The 18,388-nt window shown below is 39.6% G+C and overlaps 1 protein-coding gene across 2 annotated transcripts; it reads right to left on the reverse strand.

Annotated features, from left to right (window-relative positions):
* Positions 1-380: 380 nt before the first annotated feature.
* Positions 381-18,368, reverse strand: CHP1 (calcineurin like EF-hand protein 1). 2 transcript variants are annotated; one of them, XM_071744730.1, is made up of 7 exons: positions 18,228-18,368; positions 13,350-13,422; positions 7,602-7,682; positions 5,557-5,684; positions 4,542-4,603; positions 3,410-3,532; positions 381-2,251 (listed from the first exon to the last, which is right to left on the reverse strand). In XM_071744730.1, exons 1-7 carry the CDS (start codon positions 18,292-18,294, stop codon positions 2,198-2,200), a joined length of 588 nt encoding a protein of 195 aa, XP_071600831.1. In that variant the 5' UTR covers positions 18,295-18,368; the 3' UTR covers positions 381-2,197. The 2 variants fall into 2 exon arrangements, with proteins under 2 accessions (XP_071600831.1, XP_071600832.1); XM_071744731.1 differs by lacking the exon at positions 18,228-18,368 and adding an exon at positions 14,528-14,573.
* Positions 18,369-18,388: the final 20 nt, after the last annotated feature.

Genomic DNA, 18,388 nt, shown 5'->3' on the forward strand with positions numbered 1-18,388 from the left:
CATCACAAACTAGCACTGGTATTATATACCCTTTAATTAGAGCAACACTAGAAGATTGTGGCAAGGGAGAAAGAAGAGCCTACTTTGGAGAGGTGTAAAGCTCATGTTGTTATGGGATCCACATCCTGGAGCATTATGGCTGCATTCCATGCTTCTGAAGCTCATTTTTGCACTACTTTCCTCCACTCTTTCCAGCAGAATTTAGGATTATTAAGGGTTATTAATGCTGTGAAAACAAGCTCAGTCAAAAAAAAAAAAAAACCAAAAAAACCCAAAACCAAAACCAACCTGATCTCTAAGGCCTGCTAGCACCATTCTACTGGTATTTAACTCTGAGTCATTAAAGGGTTGTCAATTACCACACAGGAAAAGTTTGGGGATTTTATACAGTGGAGGGTTTATTTACGGATTGATAAATACAATATCCAGTCTCACTGGGACAATAAGGCACAACTGTAGGTTACAACTATATAGCCAGGAGAGCAACACCTACTTTTAAGCAAATCACAAAACCTACACACACTTTTTTACTTTTCAATCTGTTAACATTGTTACAGTCCTATTTTACATGACATGGTCATAAAACTACCATGTTTCTTTCTCCTGCAGAGCAGAGGTTTTTAATTTACATTTCTTTCTGGAGTTGTGCTGCACTCTGCAAAACAAAGTGCAACATTTCACTCTGCAATTCCTTAATTTAAAACAGGTAAAAAAATCCTTCAGAAACTTCCACGTTGTTCTTGAACACAGGTGATAATTAAAGGAACTAAGGAAAAAAGGAAATGCACATTTGAGGGTAGTTTGAGACTGGTATTTAGAGAAATGTTAACACATGACATAGAGAAGCAGTTAAAACACTGATTCTTCAATAAAGAAGCTCCCAGGGTTTTTTTGGTTGTATTGGAAGGACCTCCAGCTGAACTAGATGAGCTCATTTGCCAATCCAGCCACAGAAAATTATGTTACTGTTGAACCTTCAATAATTTTGATGTCTTGAATTTATCAACATTATATTAATGGCATTAATCATCTTACACTTGCAAAGAGATTTCTGCAGAAATAAATTCTGAAATATGCAGGATAATACATACTTCCTCAAATTATATTCTTAGGCCAGAGCTTTCATAAATACAGCTACCATCCTCAACACAAATCTAAGAGACCAGGACTTCCACACTGGAAAATGTAAATAATTACTGATTTTCCAGGCCACTGTGATTGGAAAAGAACCTCAACATTCAATATTACGTTTCATGACACTATTACCAGGAGGCAGTGCCAAAACTACAAACCCAGATTTTGGCATGACTGGTTTTCTGTCATTATGTACACCAGTAAAGAGGTTTGCACTTGCAGAGGTGCTAAAGCCACTCTGATGAGAGGAGGGATCCTAGAGCAAAGCAACATGGAGAAGATGCTTCATGATCCACCAGCTATGAAGTCTGCAAGCTACTCAAAATAACTTCCTGCATCTGCTGCTGTTGTGACAGTGCAGAATTCCTATTCCTTTTGAGGTCAACAGGGCCTGTCTCCTCCTCAGATTCTCCTATTCATCCCAAAGAATAAAATCTAATCACAGTACTTTAAAGTACTCTAGACTATCATCACGTGGTGAGTTTTATAATAAAGCCATAGAAATTGAGAAGTCCTTGAGTAAAAAGCAGATTTGGAAGCAGGGAAGAAACAAATCTGCATGTAAAGAGCCAAATGGAAAAATAAAAGAGGCAGCTGTAATCTGGTGTTTCTACTGGAAACAAAAGTGAATCATTTACATTGCACCTAGTATTTGAGTAGCTGCTTGTCTCCAGAGTGTTTCAGAGGGTGCTTTCTGTGGCACATTCCACTTTTCCACTCTCAGATTCAGAGCTCAGAAGAATCAGTTTGTAGATTAAACATCAGTACATAAGGAGAAACATTTTTGCTGGAACAGCAGTGCAGAAGGAGACAAGGGTGGAAGGGTAAAAAAAATGGAAGGAAAAGATTTATAAAAAAATGCTCCTTTCAAAGTTGCATGGCAGCCATTTCCCTTTGTTCCTGATGCACAGGGAATGTTCACATTGTTAGAACAAATCAGGGAGGAGTTGGAGATGCATTGTATACACACCAGCAGCAATGCTCTGTGGGAAGGTGCAAAGGATAAAACAAAGTTCTCTATTCATTAGATAGTGGGGGTATAAAGGAAAAGCTTCTCCATCCATCAGTGAAGAAACCGAATGCTCATTTTCTGCTCCACATCCACCTTCTCTAAAACCTGCAATAAAATTCAGAAACAGCTGCATAAGTTACTGTACATACAAGGTTTCTTACTCTAGCAGAGAAGAAATGAGCAGGAACATGGGTTGCCTTGTTTGGCATGCCAGTCTTTCATGTAGAGGATTTTATTTGTTGTTCTGCACTAAAGTCCTTCCAAGGAAAGACACTTCAGCCAGTACAGCCAGGAGATGGCTGTCAATCAAAAAGTAACTAACACAGTCTCAGTCTGCCAACAGCCCAGAAAGGCTTGCAATCCCAAAATTAGATTGTGTGGAAATGCAGGGCTAGGAAACAGAAGGGAGAGTGAAGTGAAGGAAAGGGCAGGAGCAGTCATTGAAAGGCTAAAATCAAGACCATAACACAGATCACTGTAAAACTTCATTCACCAAGTTGCTGTTAACACTGAGGTATGAAGGGATTAGTCTGCTTCAGGCTGTTTCTGTTGCCTCTTGTCCTGTCTTTGTCCACCTCCAAGAAAAGTTTGATTCCTCTTCTCAATACTATCCCATCAGGCAGTTGGAATTGTTCTGCTTTAGGACCACTTTCCCCACTGATCATATAATGGCTCTTCACTATTTCCTATTTCTGACAGTTTCACAGGGTGCAAGGCCACCTCCATTTAAACTCTATTTTTACCTAGAAAGGCTGGACTAGGTGACACTTGAGGTCCCTTCAAATTTGGCATTTTATGATTCTCTGACTAACAAAAGTTGTAATTCAAAGGACTAATGGTAGGAATATGAATACTGATATAAGTTGTGTTGCTAATGGATCCAATCTCTGAGTGAAAACAGATTAAAGCAATTATAGCAGAAAAATTACTCTGTTGTAACTGTGCTAGTCAGGCTACTTGTGAAGAAAGAAGCACTTGCAAAAGAAAAAAGTGAAACTTCTGAAGTTTATTCAGTGCTGCATCTACTGTGACAGTATAAAGAAATGTACTGACTAATTATATTAGTACCTTGGCAGTGTGAAAAAAAAAAAAAAAAGTCCTGACAAAGGGAAGAAAAAGCTAGCAGAAGGTTTCCTTTGCCCAAATGCAGGCAGGACAGACTGTGTGAACAACTTCCTATCTGCTAGCATTTGCATTCAAGTCTGAATTACTTGTCCACTACTGAGAAATTCCATTTAGTCATTAAAAATGTGGTTTACCAACCTTTACAAACTCTGCAAAGGAAATGGCACTATCCCCATCTTGATCAGCTTCCTGGATTGTCCTGTCAGCAATGCTGCCCAGCTGCTCATCTGAAATGTTTACACCAACCATCATCCGTAATACCTGTAACACACAGAAGTCCCCAGCTTTTATTTTCCTTAAAAAGGAAAACAATCATTACTGAAACAGGAACAGAAGTATTCTTAGTGCTGTTTTTCTTGTGTAGAAAGTCCAAATAAAACCACATGAGAACAGCCCTGAAGGATTTCAGTGTAAGTCATTTCTAGACAGACTTCTATTTGTCCATTAAGGCTTTCATCTTCCTTTTGTAGCCAACTTTGGCACAGAATCCTTCCTTTTCCCTATGCAGCAGGAAGAAATAGAAGTATGAGAAAGTTTTTGGAATTAGGAGTGAGCATGTTTTTGTTTCAACACTTTTTGTCTATTTTTTTCCCCAAAATATAACATTTGATTGAATATTTGTTGCTTGATATAGTTGCCTACCAGAATCTTTTAAGTATATGGTCAAATTATAACTCCCATTACTCTCTACAGTCAGTAAAGCATTTTCTGTGCAGATAGAAAAGGGCAATTCCAGTCAAAAGCAGACCCATATCCTAAATCAGGAACCACAAATTACCACGTCTACTTCCCAGGATTAGTAATGTGCAATTACTTCTGGGTCAAGCCATGCAACACTGATGAACTTTGATTATGTTTGCTGCAGTTTTTGGATGTTTTATTCTACTGACATGGTCAGACAAACAATCCACCTCAGGGATTGTCCCTTTGAAGTCCCCTTCCATGCACCTTTGTAAGCTTTAGAAGGTAGTTTTTAAGGGGCTAATTGTATTTGTTGGATACTTCTGTACTCTTTCCAGTAGGATCTGCTTAGCCTAATGCTCTGGTTTAAACTTTAATCTTCCCAGACTGCTAGAACATCCTGGGCTACTGCATGAAATTGAAGTCTCATACCATACCTAAAGCTTTAAAGGAGATAAACAATCAGCCACCAAATTCCTCCAAGAGTTCTTTTGAGGAGACTGTCAGAACTCTCCTCTTTCTTCTAAACGGGTGGGAAATGACAGAGAAAAATCAATGGAGTAATTCAAAGCAGCCCTGTGGTATTTACCTGAAGAAGCTCATCCCTGGAAATCTTGTCATCTTTATCAAGGTCATATAACCTAAAAGCAACTATGGGAAAGAAAAGAATGAGCAGCTTAATTCAAGTGCCATTATTTTTATCCATAACAGTACATTTATATTAAGAAATAATAAATAGTAGGTGATAAAACATAAATTTTATATATTAATATATATATATAAAAGACAATTATATTAGAATTTTAATTCACCATAAAATTAATGTTCAGTTCCATAAAGTGTTATTGCCACATACTAGAACAACATTATTCCTAAGAAGTGGAAAAATCTTACTGGAGTAAGAGTACTTTCAGAAGCACTTTACTTGCAAAGGTATTTCTGCAAGGCCCTGAGTCATGGGACTATAAATACCATTAAGATGCATTCAATCCTTTGACTTCAGAGCTGTCATTTTTAGAGTACCCTTCATTAGACTTCTCTTTGACTATATTCTGGATGAGATATGACAGAAATTTTAAATGCTCTGAGGACTGCTGCCAACTTTGATTAGCAAGCAAGAGCATTCTGCTCATATTGTTGACAGATACTGAAATATGCAAGAAAGTACTCAGCTGAAGGTGAGAAAAAAGCAGTAGATTATATGGAAGACTGGATACAGAACCAGGAAAGAACATTCGTGTACAGGATATGGCTTCTAAATATGAAATAACTTTAGATGCATACCATTAAGAAGCCTTTCTGTTATGAAACATTTCAAAAAGCATATATATTACTCAAGATTCAATCAATTCCACCAAATTTCAATACAAGAATGGGTCAATTGTTGACATTTTGAACAGGTAAAGCTTGCCTTTAAATTAATTTTAAAAAAAATTTTATTTATTTTTATATTTAAGTTAATTTTAAAAAAAAATCAGTTAATAGAGAGAGTATAATTTCACAGGGAATTACTATCACGGAAGACCCCAAGCATCTCTACTCCTTTTCCAGAAAAATGAAGAAAGGAAAACAATTGCTTCTATAGGGAGGTTCCCATTTCTTACAGTGGAGCTTGTTACTTCGGCTGTTCAGTGGTTCTGGTCCATTCTGGTCTTTGCTCTTTTCATTATCTTCTATGGGTCGGAAGTGAGCCAGTGTCCTCATGAATCCACGGAAATTCACCTGGTCCTCTCTGCAGAAGTATTTCAGCAGCTCAGTTTTAGCATTCATAGAAGAGAATCATAGAATCATTGAATGGGCTGGGTTGGAAAGGACCTCAGAGATCATCAAGTCCAACCCTTGATCCACTCCTGCTGCAGTTCCCAGCCCATGGCACTGAGTGCCACATCCAGGCTCTTTGGAAATATCTCCAGGGATGGAGAATCCACCCCTTCCCTGGGCAGCCCATTCCAATGGCTGAGCACCCTCTTTATAAAGAAATTCTTCCTAATGTCCAACCTAAACCTCCCCTGGCACAACTTGAGACCTCTTGTGCCCTCTTGTCTTGCTGAGAGTTGCCTGGGAAAAGAGCCCAACCCCCCCCTGGCTCCAACCTCCTTTCAGGGAGTTGTAGAGAGTGATGAGGTCTCCCCTGAGCCTCCTCTTCTCCAGCCTCAACACCCGCAGCTCCCTCAGCCCTTCCTCACAGGACTTGTGCTGGATCCCTTCACAGCCTCCTTGCTCTTCTCTGGACCTGCTCCAGCACCTCAATCTCCTTCCTGAGCTGAGGGCCCCAGAACTGGACACAGTACACTTCTCCAAGTTTTATTTCAGTAAAGAAGATGAATGTCTAAACCACCAGCACCACACAAACTCTTCCACTCCCACCTCCCCAGGGTTTGGCTGCCTCTGCTTAAACTCAGCTGTCATGCATTGCAGTTGCAGCCTGGGATGATGCTGTTGTGCAGTAGGATGTGTGAAAAAAAACAACTATGAGAAGTGTTGTTGAGAGCTCCCCTCTCCTTACCTGCAAGCTCCATTTAAGCCCAAGCTCTCACCTGAGCTGTCCTGCAGCTATGTCCAAGTCTGGCAATCATAGAATCATAGAATTGGCTGGGTTGGAAGGGACCTCAGAGATCATCAAGTCCAACCCTTATGTTTAATGTTTATGTTATGTTTAATGTTTAATGCTGATCTGGACCTTGATTCCCTGAACTGACTTCAGATTTGCTTCACTACTGTCACCTTTTCTGGAAACCACTGGACTGTTGGCTGACATGACAACAGTCACTGGACCTGCTCTGCTTTTCTTGTTCAGGTGCTGTGCCCTTTTCTCAGCAAGCACATTGCCTCTGCCAGCTTTGCTTTGTTGGTTCCTGGCTTGTGGGGCAGCCACCACTCACTGCTCCCTGACAGATAACTCTCTAGAGAAGAGTTTCTGTGAGAACCAGCAGTTTAAGTACTTTCCAGGACTCCTGCTTTCTATTCAGGAAACCTTGCCTGATTTCCTTAATAATAATAATAATCAGGAAATTATCAGGGAATGCTGATGTTATGACTTCATTAGAAAATCTGGTCTTCATCAATCAGTAATGACAAATGTGTTCAAGAACAGCAGCAGATTCCATAGAACAGTCTAGAGAGGTATAATGAAGTAAGACAGTACCATGAATTTGATAATCTCTTTGAATTTCTGTTAGAATTGCATTAAGCTATGTCTTAAATGTTATAAAAAACTAAAACCAAAGCTGATCTTCTAACAATGGTACAGTTACAGGCTGAAAGGTGAAAAATGACTGAATTAGTTAACTGCAGTATTACTTAGGGAAAAAATGGTACTGTGACAAGTTCACTTTGTCAACTGAAGCCCATAAATGACCTTGACTTTCATTAGCAGTGTTCAGCAGCACAGCAAGAAGAGTGGAAACTGTGACATGAAGCCCAAATTTGTGAATGAATAAAATACACAAAACTCTTGTGATGCTGTGAAGTATTTCTCATTTCAGAATGAAAACATGCTGAGGAAAAACATTTCACAACAAGTCTGAGCTGTTCAATTATCAGTCATTTCAACTGTTGTGCTCTAATTATTAGCACTGCACTCCTATCAAAACTTCTGAAGAACTACAAATTTTGTGTCTGGTCACAAATACAGTTTGTTAAAACTCACCCTTCTGGAAAGAAGGCATTGATAATTCTGTCTCCCAGTGGATTGATGGCCAGCTCTGGAATACGCTGGAAGTCCTCACGGCTAAGTAAAACAAGAACACAGTCTGCATGAAGTTGAAACTAAAGGAGAAAAAGTTGCTTGAAAGGAAATCACAGTAAAAGATTCATTGTGTTCAACTTCTGCAGCAAGACACTTGGTGGTTTTCAAAATATAATTCTTTAAAACATGTTTTCTCTATGACTAATGGCACAGAGCAAACAGAAGACAGTGCCAAGCCTGTATCATGTTACAGATTAGCAGTGTTCATTTATCATGTAAATAGCACTTCTCATGGGATAACACTGTGCTAGAAACCTTCCTGTAATGATGCTGACTAGCTGGCAGTTTAAGGTAAGCTTCTGAATTGGATTTGTAGGTAAATATGACTTCAAAATGAAAGCAGGATTAAAAAAAAAATATTTTGGTATGGAATCACTTGAGTTGCTAGGATTTTTCCAGACTACTCCACTCCAGATTCTGGCACAATACCATACTCCTCCAAACATACCATAGATTATTTGCACATTTTAATATAATTTTTTTTTTGTTTATATAACAATTTCATGTATTATTGTAAATGCCAAATTTCAGATTATTCTAGCTTCAATCAAGCAGCACTTCTGTATTTCAGTAGCAAAGTTAGACTATGACAGGACCCTGTAAACTAGAGGTAACTTCACCAGTATATTGCAAATACCCAGTGCTCTTGCCAGGCATTCTTTCTGCTCATGATTTTATCCACACAGGTATATTTTAAGCACAGCTTATGCTTAACCTGTTAGAGCTTTTTCTGATCTGGAAGACATGAGCTGCACTGATGTAAAAGTATTTTAGATCAGTGCAACATGAACACAGGGTTCATTCTATTAGGGTTCATTAAAGGTACACTAATAATTTTTCTTTAAGAAAATGTCACCAAGAGGAAAGTGGGATAATCTCAGTTTGGTTTGTCTGACACTTTGGTCTTTGTTTGTTTTTTTCCACACTACAACACAGCACAACAATTTATCAGTTAGTACAAAATGTTCTCCAAAATCAATAAGGTTTTAAATTGCAAAAATAACAGCAGTAGGATAAAGCTGTAAAAAAAAAAATAAAATTCTGTCTGGATGTATAACTTGACATTTCCTGCCCAGTCTCCAGAACTATTGGCAATTCCCTTCGAGTCAAATGCAGTCTTGATGTTCTTAAAGTTTGGGTCAAATTCTCAAATTTAGTTACTACATGTTTGCTACTTTTGAAAATTACAACAAGGTTTGATTTATGATGCCATTACACCAAAAATCTGGCAGAGTAAACACAGATTTTGAGATTTCTTAATTATACTGGCATTTTAAAGACAGGGGACAAAAAGAAATTGGCTTTTGGACCTAACAGAGCAATCTGCCCATATTTTAGGCTGCCCTGGTAAACTTCTCTGACCAAGTCTGAATTATTTTTAATAGGCAAAATTAACATCTGTGTTACACTTGTTAACAAACCCTTCAGGACTGCTGCACTTTAAGCTATAGTTGAAGGGCAAAGTGCACACCAGTGATTTCAGAGAGGCATTGATGGGGAAAGCTTATGTCCTAGTAACAATATTTTAACAACAGGACTCCAGTGTCAATGGTTGCATCCACAAGCTAAAAGCAGCAAGTGCCCTCTCTTCCATTTAGTGAAAACTCATAATTTCAGACATTTTGTGTATCACTGCTACTTAGTATTGAGCCTCAATTTGCTCTGTTTCATTGTCCAGCAGCTCTGCTTCTTAACAGATTAACAATTAACCACAAGTAACTCTCCAGGTTTCAAATCTATTTGTCCTGTCATTATCAGAATTGGAGTAGACCATTTTTGCTTATTAAGAGCCCATTACTGAGTGAGTGTTATAATTGAAATTGCTGTTAAGAGCCATAAAAGTAAATGAATGCATGAGGTAAGTTATTCTCCACTTTATAACCTAAGGCTTCATGGATTCATTAGGGACCAGCTTCACCTGGCTGAAGCTGGTGCTTACAGGAAATCTGATGCCCTCTACTTCTGTGTTCATTGCCATAGCAACAAAGTTCTTCAAACATATTTCCTGGAACCTAACTTCCATGCTTACCTTTAACTGCATGTAATCATTATGCAGGCCAACAATTTAATATATATGCCACTACATTCACACTTTTAATTACTTTGTAGTAAGGAATTTGCAGATTCTAAGTGAAGTATTTCTAAGCATAACTATACCCTTTAAGGAAAACAGCAGATTCCTCCTGTAAAGGCAGCTCTACCTCACCCAAAAGGCTGTAAAAACCTTATAGATACTTTTTTTTAGTTCCATTATTTCTGGTTGTTCATCCTTCTTTTTCCTCAAGATAGTAGCAAAGTATTGGACCCTCAACAGGGAGGACCCAGCTTACACAAGAATAGAAAGAAGAAAACATTCACTCTGGTTTCCTCATGACTTACACTTAGGATGAAGGCAGAACAAGTATGTTTCAGATTTCACAACTGGGATGTAGCTATGGCCATCCAAGGCTATCAACCTTTTGTTTTTGCAGCTCAGCAGGTCACAATCTTGAAATCAAAGGTGACATGAGAATTTTCAAAGGAACAGCTTTGTCCTGGCTTTTACAAGCTGGTTTCATTCAGATGGTGCAAGACTGAGGGAGCTTAGTCATTTTGCTTTGGAAAAGTGAAGCTAAGAAAAAAAATCAAACATTTTTCTACACTTTTAAAGTCATTTAGAGGATAAGGGTGAGGATTAAAAACCCTAAAACAAGGCACATGAAGTCTTGTCTTCATCAGTATCCATCTCTTACGTCTCATTTATGTAACTGTAAAAAAGAAAGTACTTTGAAACTGCACATAGATACACTAGATAGAAACATCTGATTGAGATTTCAGCTTTTGATTAAAGTTCCAAAATGAACTACCAGCCTTCTCTAAGCATCATAATTAATCAGCAGTTACTAGATCTTCTGTACAAAGTGCTCTTTGCCCTGCCCATTTTTCACACACATAAAAGGACAACACAGCTTTTTCCCTTGTTCAGAAGGGTGGGTCACATTTCAAGATTTATTTCATACCATAAAGAGCTGCTTAACACTCGTTTTCCTGGTCACATCAGCAATTTCTGTCATGTCTGATCTGCAAGCCAAAGGTCCAAGTGTCCTTATGGGAACAACAGTTCTTGCTCACAGGAAACTAACAGAGGAGGTGCCTCCCTAAATCTTTGGTGGGAGTAACTTCATCTTGCTTGTCTCAAAGTACTAAGTTCTCCTTGATCAGTATTTCAGAAGCCAGCAATTATGACCTTCCAAGCTGCAGTTCTTACTTCCCCCTCCTTTTTTTCCGGATGTAGTTTTCCCATTATTTAAATTAATGGTTTCCACATATTGTGGGTGCCAGTCAAGGTTTCAAAACTGGAATGGCACTCCACGTCAGCCACGTTTGGGAATGGGCTGAGAGAGCCAAGACTGCATGGATCACAGTCTGCACAGCTGCTGGAACTTTCCAAATAAACTTCCTTTCCCAAGTACCATGTAATTATCAAGAATGAAATTCAAACTCCCCATCCCTAATGAACACAATGAAACCAAGCATTGTGCAACAGACATTCGTGGCATATTTAATTAACTACTTCTCTTAAGTAAACTGACTACAATCACTTTGAAACTTTATGGACTCAAAAGGCAAATTTAAAGTTGGAGGGAGGTTTGAGGAAAACTGTGCTAGGTTCAAATTGTGCCAGACTAGTCTGGCAGCCAACATTTTATTTTTTTCCATCAGTGAAGATTAAAATGCACACACAAAGTTTGAAGAGGCTGTTCATGCTTTTCTTTCCAGTGGTTTAATTTTGAGATATAAATAGTATTCATCTTGGATACAATATCATCAGCTCATCTCTGTGTCACAATTGCCAATTAGCCAATGGTACAGTTTATATGATATGTTAATTCAGTGACAGAATGGGTTTAGGAAGTTCTGCCCATCCCAAGCCAATTGTTTCCACACCCACAATCCATTTTGTCATCTCTTCAGCTATGCAAGTCCAGATATTTACAGTACAGCCACAGTCAAACTCACTGGAGTCAGGGAGCTTAAAAATATCTACACAACCCAAAAGGGGAGGCAGAGTATTTTTAACCAAAAATCATCACTTAGTAATCCTGTTTAAAGTACAACTCCACAACCAATTATTTAAATGTTAACTGAGAAGTCAGCAATTTGTGGCACAAGAAGGAACTGCAGATTTCCTTCAGGAAAGGAAACTCTTTGCCAGCACTACTGCCAAAGACAGAACATCTTACAATTTGTCACTTTATCTTCTAAGCAGTGCTTCTAGCTTTATAGTTAGGTTGGTTCATAAGTAGGTTTAGCTTTTGTAGGCTCACAGTGCATCCTACAAACTGGTTTTGCAAGATCATATACAAAGCTGCAGGTGACCTCTGAGCCTATGTTTGATTGGGATGGAGCTGCCATGACAAAAATTAACTCCATCCCAGCCATACCCCACATACCATGCTGCAACTGGGTACCCTTCCTACTTTCTCCTACATTCTCTCTTCAGCTGCTCTGTGCACTGGTTCTGGCCTATGTGGCTACATGGTGAATGGGAAACAAAATACCTGAAAACTGAGCAGATTCCTTTTTTGGTGTTGCTTGGAAAGGTTTCAGCATCAACACAGAAAAGCAACAGACCTTCAGGCCACCTACACTGTCCCAAAATTGTATCCCTGGTGCAGTCACAGACAGCTCTTATTTGTCAAATATTTCCATAATGGTAATGCAATCTATTAGCAACATCAAAAGAATAGTAAGAAGCAATTTAATATAAATCAGAATGCATAACTGCTTCAGTAAAAATAAAGAGCAAACCAATACCAACATGCAGTATAATAACCAGAGTGGAGAAGGCTAGAGAACAAAGCTGAGAGAGACATATTTTAACAGGCAATCATCCCATTAGAGTTCACCTTTCAGTTAAGAATACTCTTTCCAGCAGACTCTGTCCATCAAAGTGAAAAAACTTTTGCAGCTAAAGCTGAAGCCTCTGCTTAATTAATTAAGCTGTAAGAAATCAGTTCACTTCTGTAGTTTTCAAATTGTAGGCAGAAGACATACACTTGGAAAGTCCTGGAATATCCTTCAGTACTACTTTATTGAACAGAATGTGTACCTGTTTAGCCAGTGACTTGGTTCCAAGCTCTTCCCATTTATTTTTGAGCATACTAATAGACACAGTCACTCAACAGGATGTGTAAAGTTAAGAATAGTAAAGGGCTTGGAGATCAGAGCAGTGTTAGAAGACACTACTTCCAAAAATATAAATGCCAGTTTTGTTATGAAGGCCAGAATTAAGACAACATAGTGGAACCACTCTTGTAATAATTATGGGAATCAATATATAAAGAAAAGTGGTTTAACATTTTCTGAAGATTTGTTGTAAGACTCTGAATACTGTGTCTGACCTGTCTTGTATTACCAGCTACAAACCTTCAGCACTACAGTGAGGACAATGGGTGTTTAGAGCACCTCAGTTCAATAATCAGATTTATCTCAAATTGTTTATTGTCATAGGAGACAATAAACTTTAATGCCTATGTAGACAGCAGGTATGAAGGTATCTGTTTCAGTAACCTCACTGATATGAGGAAAACATGCAGGCATCTTGCAACAGCACACATATTACACGTGTGTCAATGTCAGGACAGCCAAACTAGAAACAAAACCCACCTAAGAGTCCCATTTTCTCCTTTGTCTAGGCTGGTGAAGCGACTGTACAGGCGGGTGATTTGACTGTGGGAGACTGAAATAAAAAAGCAAGAATAAACACAAATTAGCATGTCAAAGATTCCTCAGAGAAGCAGACCTCATAACACCCAGGGACTGTTGCTACAAGCTGTATTAAAAAGAAAAAAAATACACAAAACAAGTTACATTGGAAGCTCATGTCAATCAGCACTTTAGGGACTTCGTGAGCTGTAAATTGCATCTCAGTATTCAAGAATCCACAAATAAGCCCATTCTTCAAAAGGCTGCCATAACTCTGCCTTCTACCTATTTATATTTTTGGTCTCTAACACTCTTTGGTGTTCTGATTCAGTAAATGCCAATTGAAAGGAAAAAATATTTGATTCACAGTTCCACTGTAACAAACCCTTTAAGTCCTTTACAGATAGAATTAATCTTGGCACAGCCTTGATTATGACCTCTTCATTTGTGACACAGCAGCCCTCTGCTGTAGTATCTTTCCTTTTCTTTTGCTTATCTCTACTCCTGGGTTTTTTTTTCCCATCTAAAGATGGAAAGTGTACTCTGTTCCTCTGCATCTGGAAAGCAGCCAGAAAAACTTGACACCTTATCCCTTTTCTTCATTTACAGGACTGCCTGAATCTAAACACATTCTTCATTGGGGGGGTTCACTAAAGTAATTTCCAGGCTCCCAGGACACTGAGTTAAAAATTAAAAAGTCTATTGCTAAGGAAGTTCAGGAGCAAGTTAGGACACAAAGCAAGCAAAGTTGTTGCAGACTTTTTATACCTGCAATTTGAAAAAAGCCAGTACTAAGCTTAGGATCATGGTGTCAACATTATCACAAAATTAAGACAACCCAAGATACTCCACATCACAATCTTTAGAACAGACCATGATGAGGGCAGGTTAAGTTTATCTAAAATAGCAATTCCTTTAACACTGAAAGAATGCACTACAGAAGATCTTGGCTTTTTAGATCCTCTTCAGATGAAGTTAATAAGTACATGAATTGAGACAACTGTATGTTAATATTTACTTAGTAGAAGTCTGACTTTCTACAATGTTAAACTAGGACTTGGTGCCATTTTTCAGATTCAATTGTTTTAAAAACTTTCACCAGCACACATACAATGCTTTTCTTACTTGTTTAAACTTACTTGGGAACAGGTTGCACAGCAGTTGGCTCATCTGTGAAACCAAGGCATTTTTTATTTTTTTTTCAGGTTTGTTCTTTCTCCAGGCTATTTGTTTAGGTTCAACTACTCCCTCCTTTAGGATGACCTGCCAGCAACTGTTCTGGGTTATTTTGTTTTCTTGTGGTTTTTTTTTTTTTTTTTTTCCCCTTGTCTCCTCCCAGCTTTCATTCTTTGCACAGGGTTGGGCAATTTGCTCAGTTCCACCTAAGGCAACTTCTCTATAATCAGACCAGGCAGCTTGCTCAATTTTAACTTAAGGAGCACACAAACAGAAAGCAGGCACAAGAATTTTAAAGACACTGAATTTCTGTAGTTCTGAGTTAATGTTTTAGAAATCATATGCAATAACAACATCTGATTAATGAAAAAAGGACAGCCTGGGGTTATATCTCCAATCAGATGCCCTGGACTTCCACTCCTCATGAGAAACAGGATAAGAAATTCTACTCAGCCACCTTTCTGAAAATAATGTCAACAACTCAATTTTTGGAGCATCTCTGTGACAGCTATTATGTGATAAATAGCACACAGCTATTGACAGAAGGTGTGCTTGTTACCATCATAATAGACAAAAAGCATTTAATGGCTCTATGAGAAAGGAAGATAACTCAGGTCCAACACTGTATTCTTTCATAATTCCTTTTTTGGCTGTCATCCCCCTCAGAAGCTGCATCACTAGGCACTTTTCAGAGTCTTCTCATGCAAAATAATTCATCTGACATTCCCTGACCACCATAAAAGAGCCAGAAACAAGATCTGGAATTTATGACTGCTTCTTAAAATTCTTTAAAAAAAATATATGACTGCTTCTAAAAAGCTAGGTGAAACATGATTTTATCTGTACTGCTACCCTATTAAGGTTCTCCTAAAAATTTAAATCAAGACCTGAAGAATAGGAGCAGCACCATCTATTTTATGTCTGTTAGACTCATAAATGTGTATTTATATACTTAGAAAAATATAAATATTAATCAGAAAAGCCATTACTTGTTACCACTAAATTATTTTTTAAACTCTGGTATGAGCATGAGTTTATTATTAATCCTTAGGTAGACGGCTTCAAAGCATGGGAACAAAGAGTGGTTTCAATACTGTTACATTCCAATGGCTCCCAAAAACTTTGCAACAGAATGCAGACAAGCAACATCTTGGACTTCTGATCTGTCTCCTAACATTGTTACTAAAATACAAAAGCAATTAGGACTACTTCAAGTTTTTTCAAACTCAAATTTCAAAATGTTTATATGGAAAGTAAGCAACTTAAACCCAAACTTAGATATCATCCAAGAGATTGTCACTGTGTGGTTTTTGAAAGCCTGTACCTCAAGTTCCCTAAAAGAGATTTTTAATCTGCTCAGCAAAAGAACATGAACATATGGTTATCACTCACACCAGTATTATTAGCTGTGCAGCTTTGTACAAAATAAAACTGAACAAGACAAAAGTTGAGTATTTCCACATTTCAGTCCAACTGAATTAAGTGTTCTGACCAGTGCTTCATAGCATTCACATGAATAGATCTCACATAAACTGCAGAAATCATGTTTGACAGTAAGGAGGCAAAAAAAAAATAAATCCTTAGGAACACCCACCAGAACATCAGTTCAAGCTGGACTCCTACTATTGCCAAATTGTTCCACATCTACAAAGTCCCTTTTTCAAGCTCTTTAGTAGGTAAAGTATCATCAGCATCAAGTTTCTAACAAACCACAAGAGTACTCTATTCAGCAACACTAATTTAAAACTCTCCCTGTGAACTTTGTTCCAGATAAACCACCATCCTGGGTTGTTTTTTTTTCTCCACCTTGTACCTTGCATAAATATTTGCAACTAAAGGAAGTGTGTAACAGTGCTAAGAGCTTGGAAAAATCTTCCACCTATACCTAGAAATTAACTAGAGCTGAGTGGCCTTATTGATTAGGATTTCCATAAATAGTGGCATTTATTTAACTGTCATTTAGGTAAAATTCTAGGAATAAAACACCACTGACAATAAATCAAATACAGGCATGGGAAAAAAAGTAAGACCTTTTGGAAGAAAATTCCAGATTGGAGGTTTGGTTTCTAAAGCATCTTTATAAATGAGTTGAGGCTGTGTTTACTCGATGACATTTGTGATTAAAAAAAAGTAAAAAGCACAAAATAAAAACATCAAGTTCTTGCTGGATAAGCAGACTTTGACATTCCCATTTGTTTATTACAGCCCTTCTGTAGAAGGTTCCCTTGGCAGATGGAAAAAGATCATGGAAAACTATGTTAGCTCACTCAGCTGTCCATGATGCTAGCCACTATTGTTTTCTTTTTCTTCCACTTCTTTTCTGCAGCCACTTATTTTTTCTGACGCATAAAACACCCTGTCAACCAAACAAAACATGTGATACCATTTCTCTTAGAAAAAAACTGATTAATGTGTTTCGATGTAACAAGAACACAGAAGCAAAAGCAGGAAAGAAAATGTGATCTAACACAACCTTGTTTGCTGCTTAGGGGAAGCAAACAGCAAAGGAATACCTCTGATATTATAACAAGCCCTCTCCAACTAATTAAGGCACCCTCCATTTATTATCATGCAGTATTTGCTACAATTCTCACACAGGCCAAATTCTCTATCAGCCAAATTAACACCACCGAGTTTTACCTTTTCTAAGGTACCTTATGTTTATGGTAAACAACTGGATCAAATGCTGTAGGCTAAAGTAGCTATACACCTCTTGAATAAAGCTCTCCCAACTGCTACCAGTCAGCACAGCCAAGTTTCAAAAGTTTCATTGCCTCTGTTATGTTTGAATACCTCTCAGCATTCATTCTGAACACTCTCAAGACTTTACTGACGGCCTGCGAAAGAACATTTGGAGAAAAAATGACTATACTACATAATAACAGCTCTTTCGAGCTAAAAACGGCTTCTGGACAGAAACTGCAGCACAGACAGCTCTTCAAAATCCAACGAGTTGCCTCTGACCGAATGCAACATCGCGGACACCCAGCGCACTGCTTCCCACTCCCACCTCGCTGCTGCTGCGTTCGCCTCCCAAAGCCACAACAGCAACGCTCCCCACGCGGGGTCTCCCCCGCAACTCTGGCACAGCCAGGAGCCGAAGGGACTCACGGACAGCGGCTGCCCGGGCGACAGCTTTCGCCTTCGAGTGCGCCAAGCAAACACCAGCCCCGCAGCTGCCCCTGTCACGTTTGGGACAGCTCAGCACCCCCGCAGCCGCCCCAGCACCCCCGCGGCAGCCCCAGCACCCCCGCGGCAGCCCCAGCACCCCCGCGGCAGCCCCAGCACCCCCGCAGCTCTATTTACAACCGACGGCTGCTTGGTGCCCCAAGCCAGAGGGAACTGGGCAGGGTACTGCGCGGCGATCAGCAGAACCAAGAGGCGTTTCCCGGTTTCCTCAGGCCTATGAGACATATCCGCCACCGGTCGCTGGAGATTGGGGTTCCCGGCCCGGAGCCAGCTGAGACCGGCCCGGGAACGCCGCAGTCGCGCTCGTCTCCCCGCGTCGGGCAGGGCCAGACGGTGCCCCGGGCACGGCTCTGCGCGCAGCCGTGAGGGGACAGGAGGCGGCGGGGTGGCCGAGGCGCCTCCGAGGCTCCGGGGACGGGTCCCCAGTCCCCACAGTATTCCCGGGCCCACCTCGCCTCACAGCCCCGCACTCACAGCCCGTCTCCTTCTTGATCTCCTCGATCTCTTCGTCCCGCAGCAGTGTCGATGCCCGGGAACCCATCGCCGCCGCTGGGCCTCAGGGGAACCGAAGGGCCGCGCTCCGCGCCGGGGAGAGTTACGCAGCCGAACAGGGACGACAGTGCCGCAGCCGCCCC

Source organism: Heliangelus exortis, chromosome 5 (assembly GCF_036169615.1).
Source record: "Heliangelus exortis chromosome 5, bHelExo1.hap1, whole genome shotgun sequence".
Classification (NCBI taxonomy): Eukaryota; Metazoa; Chordata; class Aves; order Apodiformes; family Trochilidae; genus Heliangelus; species Heliangelus exortis.